The sequence below is a fragment of the Ranitomeya imitator genome, chromosome 1 (assembly GCF_032444005.1).
Source record: "Ranitomeya imitator isolate aRanImi1 chromosome 1, aRanImi1.pri, whole genome shotgun sequence".
Taxonomy (NCBI): domain Eukaryota; kingdom Metazoa; phylum Chordata; class Amphibia; order Anura; family Dendrobatidae; genus Ranitomeya; species Ranitomeya imitator.
In genome coordinates this window covers 1,073,439,855-1,073,453,756 of record NC_091282.1, presented here as the reverse complement: position 1 = coordinate 1,073,453,756, position 13,902 = coordinate 1,073,439,855, and the positions used below count along the sequence as shown (strand labels likewise).

The following is a 13,902-nucleotide window of genomic DNA, read 5'->3' as shown; positions in this document are numbered from 1 at the left end:
GATGTTGTAATGAGCGATTCATTGCTAAAATTTAAGAAAGGACTGGATGCCTTTCTTGAAAAGTAGAATTCTACAGGATATATATATATACTAGATTCCTTGATAGGGCGCTGATCCAGGGAACTAGTCTGATTGCCGTATGTGGAGTCGGGAAGGAATTTTTTCCCCAATGTGGAGCTTACTCTTTGCCACATGGTTTTTTTTTGCCTTCCTCTGGATCAACATGTTAGGGCATGGTAGGTTAGACTATGGGTTGAACAAGATGGACTTAAAAGTCTTCCTTCAACCTTAATAACTATGTTACTATGTTACATTTTCTGCATCAAAATACGCAATAGCAATCTGCTCCGATTATTGCATTTTTGATGCATTGTCTTGATGTTCTAACCTTTTTTATGTTTTTAGTGCAGAAACTAAGCAATTTTTTTTTCAAAATATGACTGACAGTAAGGGTGATCAATGAGTGGAACAGGCAGTCACAAGAGGTGGTGAGTTCCCCTTCAATGGAAGTCTCCAAACAGAGGCTGGACGAACATCTGTCAGGGATGATTTAGTGAATCCTGCATTGAGCAGGGGGTTGGACCAGATAACCCCACAGGTCCCTTCCAACTAACATTCTATGATTCTATGCTCTTCATGCAGAAACGCTGGACATTTTTTTTTTATTTTTATGCTGGAGTGATGTTACTCATCTTAAAGGGGTATTCCCATCTCCAAGATCCTATACCAAATACATAATAATAGGTATAATAATAATGTTACAAATACCTCCAATTAGACATGTAATACAGTTCTCCTGATTAACCATGTCGCTTACCTCACATGCAGGGCACTGCTGTAGCTTAGGTATCCATGGTTACGACCACTAGCAACTGTCACTATATGAGTGGTCATAACCATGGATACCTAAGCTACTGCAATGCCCTGCACATGAGGTAAGCTGCATAGCTAATCAGGAGAATGGGTAATTGGAGGTATTTGCTAATATTTTAATTATTATTATTACACCTAATGCACATGGGGTATGATCTTGTAGATGGGAATACCCCTTAAATTTCCCTGACTTTAGAACTATACTTACCAGCAGCTGTCTTCAGCTGTTCTCAGCACCACGCCGACCCTGCACCGCCATCTTGAGACAGCAACATCAGACTGAAGTCAGAGGTAATGGTCACAAGACGAGAGGAGTGAACATATCGTTGGATCCCTCCTTATTCAGCAAGCTATAGCATGTACCAAAGAAGCTACAGAGGTAGCCCGGCTACTTGGATCGCTCCCGATAATCAGCTGTTCAACACCGCAGCTGTATGTGTCGTGGTTGTGTGATACAGTCACAACACATGTATGGAGAGCCTGTGTGCGGCGCACTGTCTCAGCCGCAACATATGCAGCTGATGATCGGGGGCCCTCCAAGTAGATGGACTCTCTCTGCAGATTCCTCAGTAAGCGCTATAGCTTACTGAATAAGGAGGGAGCTGACGATATGTTCGCTCATCTCTAGTCACAAGCTCTTAATGCATAGTCTAGGAGAACCTTGTTCCGGTTCTCAGACTTAATTGAGTTGTGACTTCCTGACGACCCAGCAAACACTGGAGCAATCCAGCAGGTCACAAACAGCAGACGACGGACTGGAGAGGTGCTGAAAACAGACGAGATGGTGGCTGGTGCAGCGTGAAGTAGTGCTTGAAAGCAGTGTTGGGGGTGGAAGATATATTGACCTGTATAGCACCCCAATTGGGTCCATCAGACGTCTCTTCTGAGCCCTGACCAATGAGCGAGTGGGATCCTTTAGATGAGTCTTGCTCCAGAGTCACAAATGGTCAATATAACCACAACAGCCCCGATTTACCAGCCGTTGTAGCTACGACTCTGGTCAAAACGGTTTGAAATGCCGAAACATTTTTGAGGGAACAAGGTCAAACACAGATGTCAAATTCATCATAGATTACATCACACAAATTATGACAGAAACGTCCTCTAGTCCCGGCCTGCAGGACATGACCTGCGGTGGAGCCCAGCCGCTGAAATCACCAACTTCAGTATGAAGCCCCTCAAAGAGTGAGGCGCATCTTACTCCAGCTCCATCAAGATCAGCGTGTAGAGAGAAGCCCTGATGACCGGGACGTGCGGATTCTCTCACCCACGTCCTATTGCTGGCGGCGGAGCGGAATCTTCTCATGCGTCTGAAAATCACTGGAGGTCCCAGAGGACCACAGCCGACTAGAAGTGACGGGAAATCCCCCATGAGGCAGGTACAGCCCCCCAGGAGAGCGGTATGTGCAATATCACAGGATAAAGGGACTATGAGGCCACTGCTGAGCCCTCTACCAGCCGCCATACAACTGATCTGTAACCTTAGTCAGTAATATGGGGCCAGTGTGTGCAGGACAGCAGAGCCACCTAGTTCTCATACGTGGCTGAGGTGTCACTACTGTCCATTTACACGGAGCAAAACGTCACCAGTGGGGCGGGCAGAAATGTCTGTGGCACACAATGGTGCTACTACTACAGGGCAGACATGGCAGCGGGACAATGCGAGGCTCTAGCCCTATGGGCGGAGGGTCTGTAGCCGGCGACCACCAGTCCTCACCTCAGCACTGTGTGTGGCGCATACACCTGCACACTGGTACTGGGGATGTAACGGCGGCCACGATTGGCTCGTCACCTCATACACAGCCCGTAGCAGCCAATCACAGCTCGGCTCACAGTCACCGCACATTACACCACGGCTGCTATCACTAGAGCCCACATGACGGGCACAGGCACACACACGTAGGAGGCAGAAGCCCGCCGGCGCCCCACACCCCCGCCATGTCACCCCCGCTCCGTACATACCGAGCGCTGTACGACAACAAAATGGACTCCTGGGAGAGGAACCGCGGACACACGTAGAAACACACGGCGGCCGCACAGACTGCACAGGGCCACCACATACCTCTCTTATGGAGCTCCCGCAGCGGGATACTGTCTCCTCCGCCGTCATATGGCAGGTACGGATCCGCTGCGGCCTCCATGCTGCACCACCCGCAAAATCACCGGTCACAGCCGCGGTGTCAAGCGGAAGAAGGAAGGACAACTGCCATGGTCCGTGGGCGACTGGGCGCTCGTCCCGAATCTGCCGCTGCCTTCTGGCACTGACTGCTCAGTGACGTCACCACAGCTCTGCTCCGTGTGTGAGGGAGCAGCTGTAATCTGTGCAGCCAGTACAGAAGCGCAGTGCGCCGCAGGCCTCGCCCCTCACAGCACAGCACACACGGAACACACCGCCCCTCATACATATTATACACCGTACACACCGCCCCTCATACATATTACACACCGTCCCTCATACATATTATACACCGTACACACCGCCCCTCATACATATTATACACCGTACACACCGCCCCCATACATATTATACACCGTACACACCGCCCCTCATACATATTATACACCGTACACACCGCCCCCATACATATTACACACCGCCCCTCATACATATTACACACCGCCCCTCATACATATTATACACCGCCCCTCATACATATTATACACCGTACACACCGCCCCCATACATATTATACACCGTGCACACCGCCCCTCATACATATTATACACCGTACACACCGCCCCTCATACATATTACACACCGCCCCTCATACATATTATACACCGCCCCTCATACATATTATACACCGTACACACCGCCCCTCATACATATTACACACCGCCCCTCATACATATTATACACCGTACACACCGCCCCTCATACATATTATACACCGTACACACCGCCCCTCACAGCACATTACACACCGTACACACCGCCCCAATACATATTATACACCGTGCACACCGCCCCTCATACATATTATACACCGTACACACCGCCCCTCACAGCACATTACACACCGTACACACCGCCCCCATACATATTATACACCGTGCACACCGCCCCTCATACATATTACACACCGCCCCTCATACATATTATACACCGTACACACCGCCCCTCATACATATTATACACCGTACACACCGCCCCTCATACATATTACACACCGCCCCTCATACATATTATACACCGTACACACCGCCCCTCATACATATTATACACCGTACACACCGCCCCTCACAGCACATTATACACCGTACACACCGCCCCCATACATATTATACACCGTGCACACCGCCCCTCATACATATTATACACCGTACACACCGCCCCTCACAGCACATTACACACCGTACACACCGCCCCCATACATATTATACACCGTGCACACCGCCCCTCATACATATTATACACCATACACACCGCCCCTCACAGCACATTACACACCGCCCCTCATACATATTACACACCGCCCCTCATACATATTACACACCGTACACACCGCCCCGCATACATATTATACACCGCCCCTCATACATATTATACACCGTACACACCGCCCCTCATACATATTATACACCGTACACACCGCCCCTCATACATATTATACACCGTACACACCGCCCCTCATACATATTATACACCGTACACACCGCCCCTCATACATATTATACACCGTACACACCGCCCCTCACAGCACATTACACACCGTACACACCGCCCCCATACATATTATACACCGTGCACACCGCCCCTCATACATATTATACACCGTACACACCGCCCCTCACAGCACATTACACACCGTACACACCGCCCCCATACATATTATACACCGTGCACACCGCCCCTCATACATATTATACACCATACACACCGCCCCTCACAGCACATTACACACCGCCCCTCATACATATTACACACCGCCCCTCATACATATTACACACCGTACACACCGCCCCGCATACATATTATACACCGTACACACCGCCCCTCATACATATTATACACCGTACACACCGCCCCTCATACATATTATACACCGTACACACCGCCCCTCATACATATTATACACCGTACACACCGCCCCTCATACATATTATACACCGTACACACCGCCCCTCATACATATTATACACCGTACACACCGCCCCTCACAGCACATTACACACCGTACACACCGCCCCCATACATATTATACACCGTGCACACCGCCCCTCATACATATTATACACCATACACACCGCCCCTCACAGCACATTACACACCGCCCCTCATACATATTACACACCGCCCCTCATACATATTACACACCGTACACACCGCCCCTCATACATATTATACACCGTACACACCGCCCCTCATACATATTATACACCGTACACACCGCCCCTCATACATATTATACACCGTACACACCGCCCCTCACAGCACATTACACACCGCCCCTCATACATATTACACACCGCCCCTCATACATATTATACACCGCCCCTCATACATATTATACACCGTACACACCGCCCCTCATACATATTACACACCGTCCCTCATACATATTATACACCGTACACACCGCCCCTCATACATATTATACACCGTACACACCTCCCCTCATACATATTATACACCGTGCACACCGCCCCTCATACATATTATACACCGTACACACCTCCCCTCATACATATTATACACCGTGCACACCACCCCTCATACATATTATACACCGTACACACCTCCCCTCATACATATTATACACCGTGCACACCGCCCCTCATACATATTATACACCGTACACACCGCCCCTCATACATATTATACACCGTACACACCGCCCCTCATACATATTATACACCGTACACACCGCCCCTCATACATATTATACACCGTACACACCGCCCCTCATACATATTATACACCGCCCCTCATACATATTATACACCGTACACACCGCCCCTCATACATATTACACACCGTCCCTCATACATATTATACACCGTACACACCTCCCCTCATACATATTATACACCGTGCACACCGCCCCTCATACATATTATACACCGTACACACCGCCCCTCATACATATTATACACCGTAGACACCGCCCCTCACAGCACATTACACACCGCCCCTCATACATATTATACACCGTACACACCGCCCCTCATACATATTATACACCGTACACACCGCCCCTCATACATATTATACACCGTACACACCGCCCCTCACAGCACATTACACACCGCCCCTCATACATATTATACACCGTACACACTGCCCATTATGCAGCATCAATAGTAAAAAGTTGGTCACACAGGGTTAATAGCAGCGGTAACAGACTGCATTACACCATGTTATGCCACGGTGTAACGCAGTCCGTTTAACAGACTGCTAAACCGCTATGGGGGCACTGACTGGAGGGGAGTAGGGAGGGGCCAATTCGTGGCCGGACTGTGCCTGACGATGATTGTTTGTCATGGAAAGCCGGCCGCGACCAGTCGGAAGTGACCCTTAGACGATTATATAGATACTGCGACTATACACAGCAGTATCACCTATATAACGACTATAAACTAATCTATGCATTACACAGATGATACTGCAAATGTTGGATACACATTACATATACTGCTACTGCTGTATATAATGATAGTATCACCTATATAATGTATATACAGCAATCTATACACATTCTATAGGAAATACTGCTACTGTATATACATTATATATAGGTGATACTGCTAGGTGTGTGTGTGTGTGTGTGTGTGTGTGTATAAATACACCGTCCGCAGTGTCAACTATAACGAATATACCCATCAGTAGCAGTATTGCCTATAGAATGTATATAGACTGCTGTATATACATTATATAGGTGATACTATCATTATATACAGAAGCAGCCAGTATCACATATATTGTATATACAGCAGTCTATATACATTCTATAAGCAATACCACTACTGATGTGTATATACGTTAAATATAGGTGATACTGCTGTGTATATATGTACGTGTGTGTGTATACACACACACACACACACACACACACACACACACCAGTATGGCCTATATAACGAATATACACATCAATAGCAGCATTTCCTATATAATGTATATAGACATATATATATACACATTATATAGGTGATACTGCTGTATATAATCACTGTATCACCTATATAATTTATGTATAGCAGTCTATATACATTATATAGTGAATACTGCTACTGATGTGTATATACGTTATATAGGTGATACTGCTCTGTATATATGTACGGGTGTGTATAATATATATATACATATACATATACATACACACACACATCCCGCAGTGTCACCTATACAATCTATATACATCAGTAGCAGCATTCCCTATATAATGTATATAGACTGCTATACATACATTATATAGGTGATACAGTGATTATATACAGCAGTATCACATATATAATGTATATATAGCAGTCTTTACAAATTATATAGGTGCAACTGCTGTATATACACATTTAAAAAAAATCATCTTGGGACTTACCCAGGTCCCTGAGATGGGGGGAGGTCGGTAGGATAAAGGGCTGAGGTGGGTCGGGTCCCAGCATCGGCAGTAGAGGATCCCAGGCAGGCTGGCAGCATTGGTGAGAGGCAGAGCAGTCTTCTCTGACGCTGGTTCAGGACGGCCAGCGTCAGACACAGGTGGGGGTCCCAGCGTCGGCTGTAGAGGATCCAGGCCGCAGGCAGCATTGGTGAGAGCAGTCTTCTCTGACACTGGTTCAGGCCAGCCAGCGTCAGACACAGGTGGAGGTCCCAGCGTCGGCGGTAGAGGATCCCGCAGGCAGCATTGGCGTGGCGAGCAGTCTTCTCTGACACTGGTTCGGGCCGGCCAGCGTCAGACACAGGTGGAGGCGCGCGCCCTATTGCGCGCCAGCCTTTTCAAATATCTCCGTGTGCAGTGTGCACGCGGGGTCTCCTGCTTGCCCGCGCTCGCAAGGGCAGCAGCAGCAGACGAGCACACGCAGGCGGCAGGATCAAGGACCGCGGCCATGCTCATTGCTCCCGCGACCCGCACTGACGCCAGCCGCCGCGGGCGGCCCTTGTCAGTGCAAGCAACTGAACACACGCGCATACAGGAACATTTAAAGGGCCGGCTGGAGGGATAGTGCGCTATGTAGTATCGCTGCCGTTCTGACCTCCCGGGCGGCGGGCCCCTGATCTGCCGGGCCCTGTCGCAGTGGCGACCGCTGCGACCGCGGTAGTTACGCCACTGTATACACCGCACATTACACACGGAACACACCGCCCCTCACAGCACATTACACACCTCCCCTCATACATATTATACACCGTACACACCGCCCCTCATACATATTATACACCGCCCCTCATACATATTATACACCATACACACCGCCCCTCATACATATTATACACCGTACACACCGCCCCTCATACATATTATACACCGCCCCTCATACATATTATACACCGTACACACCGCCCCTCATACATATTATACACCGTACACACCGCCCCTCATACATATTATACACCGCCCTCATACATATTATACATCATACACACCGCCCCTCACAGCACATTACACACCGCCCCTCATACATATTATACACCGCCCCTCATACATATTATACACCGTACACACTGCCCCTCATACATATTATACACCGTACACACCGCCCCTCATACATATTATACACCATACCGCCCCTCATACATATTATACACCGTACACACCGCCCCTCATACATATTATACACCATACACACCACCCCTCATACATACAGTGGGGCAAAAAAGTATTTAGTCAGTCAGCAATAGTGCAAGTTCCACCACTTAAAAAGATGAGAGGCGTCTGTAATTTACATCATAGGTAGACCTCAACTATGGGAGACAAACTGAGAAAAAAAAATCCAGAAAATCACATTGTCTGTTTTTTTAACATTTTATTTGCATATTATGGTGGAAAATAAGTAATTAGTCAGAAACAAAATTTTATCTCAATACTTTGTAATATATCCTTTGTTGGCAATGACAGAGGTCAAACGTTTTCTGTAAGTCTTCACAAGGTTGCCACACACTGTTGTTGGTATGTTGGCCCATTCCTCCATGCAGATCTCCTCTAGAGCAGTGATGTTTTTGGCTTTTCGCTTGGCAACACGGACTTTCAACTCCCTCCAAAGGTTTTCTATAGGGTTGAGATCTGGAGACTGGCTAGGCCACTCCAGGACCTTGAAATGCTTCTTACGAAGCCACTCCTTCGTTGCCCTGGCGGTGTGCTTTGGATCATTGTCATGTTGAAAGACCCAGCCACGTTTCATCTTCAATGCCCTTGCTGATGGAAGGAGGTTTGCACTCAAAATCTCACGATACATGGCCCCATTCATTCTTTCATGTACCCGGATCAGTCGTCCTGGCCCCTTTGCAGAGAAGCAGCCCCAAAGCATGATGTTTCCACCACCATGCTTTACAGTAGGTATGGTGTTTGATGGATGCAACTCAGTATTCTTTTTCCTCCAAACACGACAAGTTGTGTTTCTACCAAACAGTTCCAGTTTGGTTTCATCAGACCATAGGACATTCTCCCAAAACTCCTCTGGATCATCCAAATGCTCTCTAGCAAACTTCAGACGGGCCCGGACATGTACTGGCTTAAGCAGTGGGACACGTCTGGCACTGCAGGATCTGAGTCCATGGTGGCGTAGTGTGTTACTTATGGTAGGCCTTGTTACATTGGTCCCAGCTCTCTGCAGTTCATTCACTAGGTTCCCCCGCGTGGTTCTGGGATTTTTGCTCACTGTTCTTGTGATCATTCTGACCCCACGGGGTGGGATTTTGCGTGGAGCCCCAGATCGAGGGAGATTATCAGTGGTCTTGTATGTCTTCCATTTTCTAATTATTGCTCCCACTGTTGATTTCTTCACTCCAAGCTGGTTGGCTATTGCAGATTCAGTCTTCCCAGCCTAGTGGAGGGCTACAATTTTGTTTCTGGTGTCCTTTGACAGCTCTTTGGTCTTCACCATAGTGGAGTTTGGAGTCAGACTGTTTGAGGGTGTGCACAGGTGTCTTTTTATACTGATAACAAGTTTAAACAGGTGCCATTACTACAGTTAATGAGTAGAGGAAAGAGGAGACTCTTAAAGAAGAAGTTACAGGTCTGTGAGAGCCAGAAATCTTGATTGTTTGTTTCTGACCAAATACTTATTTTCCACCATAATATGCAAATAAAATGTTAAAAAAACAGACAATGTGATTTTCTGGATTTTTTTTTCTCAGTTTGTCTCCCATAGTTGAGGTCTACCTATGATGTAAATTACAGACACCTCTCATCTTTTTAAGTGGTGGAACTTGCACTATTGCTGACTGACTAAATACTTTTTTGCCCCACTGTATTATACACCGTACACACCGCCCCTCATACATATTATACACCGCCCTTCATACATATTATACACCGTACACACCGGCCCTCATACATATTATACACCGTACACACCGCCCCTCATACATATTATACACCGTACACACCGCCCCTCATACATATTATAAACCGTACACACCGCCCCTCATACATATTATACACCGCCCCTCATATATATACACCGTACACACCGCCCCTCATACATATTATACACCATACACACCGCCCCTCATACATATTATACACCGTACACACCGCCCCTCATACATATTATACACCGTCCCTCATACATATTATACACCGTACACACTGCCCATTATGCAGTCATGGCCAAAAGTATTGTCACCCCTGCAATTCTGTCAGATAATACTCAGTTTCTTCCTGAAAATGATTGCAAACACAAACTATTTGGTATTATCTTCATTTAATTTGTCTCAAATGAAAAAACACAAAAGAGAATGAAGCAAAAAGCAAAACACTGATCATTTCACACAAAACTCCAAAAATGGGCCAGACAAAAGTATTGGCACCCTCAGCCTAATACTTGGTTGCACAACCTTTAGCCAAAATAACTGCGACCAACCACTTCCGGTAACCATCAATGAGTTTCTTACAATGCCGTGCTGGAATTTTAGACCATTCTTCTTTGGCAAACTGCTCCAGGTCCCTGATATTTGAAGGGTGCCTCCTCCAAACTGCCATTTTTAGATCTCTCCGCAGGTGTTCTATGGGATTCAGGTCTGGACTCATTGCTGGCCACCTTAGAAGTCTCCAGTGCTTTCTCTCAAACCATTTTCTAGTGCTTTTTGAAGTGTGCTTTGGGTCATTGTCCTGCTGGAAGACCCATGACCTCTGAGGGAGACCCAGCTTTCTCACACTGGGCCCTATATTATGCTGCAAAATTTGTTGGTAGTCTTCAGACTTCATAATGCCATGCACATGGTCAAGCAGTCCAGTGCCAGAGGCAGCAAAGCAACCCCAAAACATCAGGGAACCTCCACCATGTTTGACTGTAGGGACCGTGTTCTTTTCTTTGAATGCCTCTTTTTTTTTCTCCTGTAAACTCTATGTTGATGTCTATGCCCAAAAAGCTCTACTTTTGTCTCATCTGACCAGAGAACATTCTTGCAAAACATTTTAGGCTTTTTCAGGTAAGTTTTGGCAAACTCCAGCCTGGCTTTTTTATGTCTCGGGGTAAGAAGTGGGGTCTTCCTGGGTCTCCTACCATACAGTCCCTTTTCATTCAGACGCCGACGGATAGTACGGGTTGACACTGTTGTACCCTCGGACTGCAGGGCAGCTTGAACTTGTTTGGATGTTAGTCGAGGTTCTTTATCCAACATCCGCACAATCTTGCGTTGAAATCTCTTGTCAATTTTTCTTTTCCGTCCACATCTAGAGAGGTTAGCCACAGTGCCATGGGCTTTAAACTTCTCGATGACACTGCGCACGGTAGACACAGGAACATTCAGGTCTTTGGAGATGAACTTGTAGCCTTGAGACTGCTCATGCTTCCTGACAATTTGGTTTCTCAAGTTCTCAGACAGTTCTTTGGTCTTCTTTCTTGTCTCCATGCTCAATGTGGTACACACAAGGACAGAGGTTGAGTCAACTTTAATCCATGTCAACTGGCTGCAAGTCTGATTTAGTTACTGCCAACACCTGTTAGGTGCCACAGGTAAGTTACAGGTACTGTTAATTACACAAATTAGAGAAGCATCACATGATTTTTCGAACAGTGCCAATACTTTTGTCCACCCTCTTTTTTATGTTTGGTGTGGAATTATATCCGATTTGGCTTTAGGACAATTCTTTTTATGTTTTTTCATTTAAGACAAATTAAATGAAGATAATAACAAATAATTTGTGTTTGCAATCATTTTCAGGAAGAAACTGAGTATTATCTGACAGAATTGCAGGGGTGTCAATACTTTTGGCCATGACTGTACACCGCCCCTCATAGACCTCACAGTACATTATACACCGTACACACCGCCCATTATACACCGCCCCTCATACATATTATACATCGCCCCTCATACATATTATACATCGTACACACCGCCCATTATACACCGCCCCTCATACACCTCACAGTACATTATACACCGTACACACCGCCCCTCATACATATTATACATCGTACACACTGCCCATTATACACCGCCCCTCATACATATTATACATCGTACACACTGCCCATTATACACCGCCCCTCATACATATTATACATCGTACACACTGCCCATTATACACCGCCCCTCATACATATTATACATCGTACACAGCGCTCATTATACACCGCCCCTCATACATATTATACATCGTACACACCGCCCATTATACACCGCCCCTCATACATATTATACATCGTACACTCTGCCCATTATACACCGCCCCTCATACACCTCACAGTACATTATACACCGTACACACCGCCCCTCATACATATTATACACCGTTACACTGCCCATTATACACCGCCCCTAATACATATTATACATCGTACACACTGCCCATTATACACCGCCCCTCATACACCTCACAGTACATTATACACCGTACACACCGCCCCTCATACATATTATACACCGTACACACCGCCCCTCATACATATTATACACCGTACACACCGCCCATTATACCCTGCTCCTCTTACATATTATACACCGCCCCGCATACATATTATACACCGCCCCTCATACATATTATACACCGCCCCTCATACATATTATACACCGCCCCTCATACATTATACACCGCCCCTCATACATATTATACACCGCCCCTCATACATATTATACACCGTACACACTGCCCATTATACACCGCCCCTCATACACCTCACAGTACATTATACACCGTACACACCGCCCCTCATACATATTATACACCGTACACACCGCCCCTCATACATATTATACACAGCACATTACACACCGCCCCTCATACATATTATATACCGCCCCTGATACATATTATACACAGCACATTACACACCGCCCCTCATACTTATTATACACAGCACATTACACACCGTACACACCGCCCCTCATACATATTATACACCGTCCCTCATACATATTATACACCGCCCCTCATACATATTATACACCATCGCAAGTGGGAATGAGCCCTTAGGCCGGTGTCCCACTTGTGAGTGCAATGCGAGAAACTTGCCTCAATACCCAGCACTGCCGCTGGCACTCGGGTGCAGAGTGTGAGGCTGCATGTATTTCTATGCAGCTGAACGCTCCTGTGTATAAAACTTACTGGCATAAATGGCAAACAGCATTAGTCACATTTGCAGTATAATGAAAAAATAAAAAAGGCAGGTACGAGTATGCTGGCCCAGAAAAAGAAGTAAGGGTATGTGCACACGATACGGATTTTGCCGCGGATTTTTCCGCCGTGGATTTGGAAAATCCGCAGTGCAAAACCGCTGCGGTTTTCACTGCGGATTTGTGTGCAGTTTCTTCTGCGGATTCCTCTGCGGGTTTTCAACTGCACTTTCCTATTGGTGCAAGTTGAAATCCGCTGAGGAATCCGCAGAAAGAAGTGACATGCTCCTTTTTTTCTGCAGAGAATCCCC

General features: G+C 46.6%; 1 protein-coding gene across 4 annotated transcripts in view; it reads right to left on the bottom strand.

The window, feature by feature from the left end:
- Nucleotides 1-13,902, bottom strand: part of CLCN3 (chloride voltage-gated channel 3) — a 155,171-nt gene that overhangs the window by 95,375 nt on the left and 45,894 nt on the right. Inside the window, exon 1 of one of the 4 annotated variants that reach the window (XM_069744217.1) lies at nt 2,936-3,244. The exons of 2 other annotated variants lie outside the window; for them this stretch is intronic. In XM_069744217.1, the coding sequence (XP_069600318.1) occupies nt 2,936-3,014 (79 nt within the window). In that variant the 5' untranslated portion in view covers nt 3,015-3,244. Of the gene's footprint in view, nt 1-2,935; nt 3,245-13,902 lie in introns of those variants that run through there. One more of the 4 variants, XM_069744215.1, reaches the window with a different exon arrangement.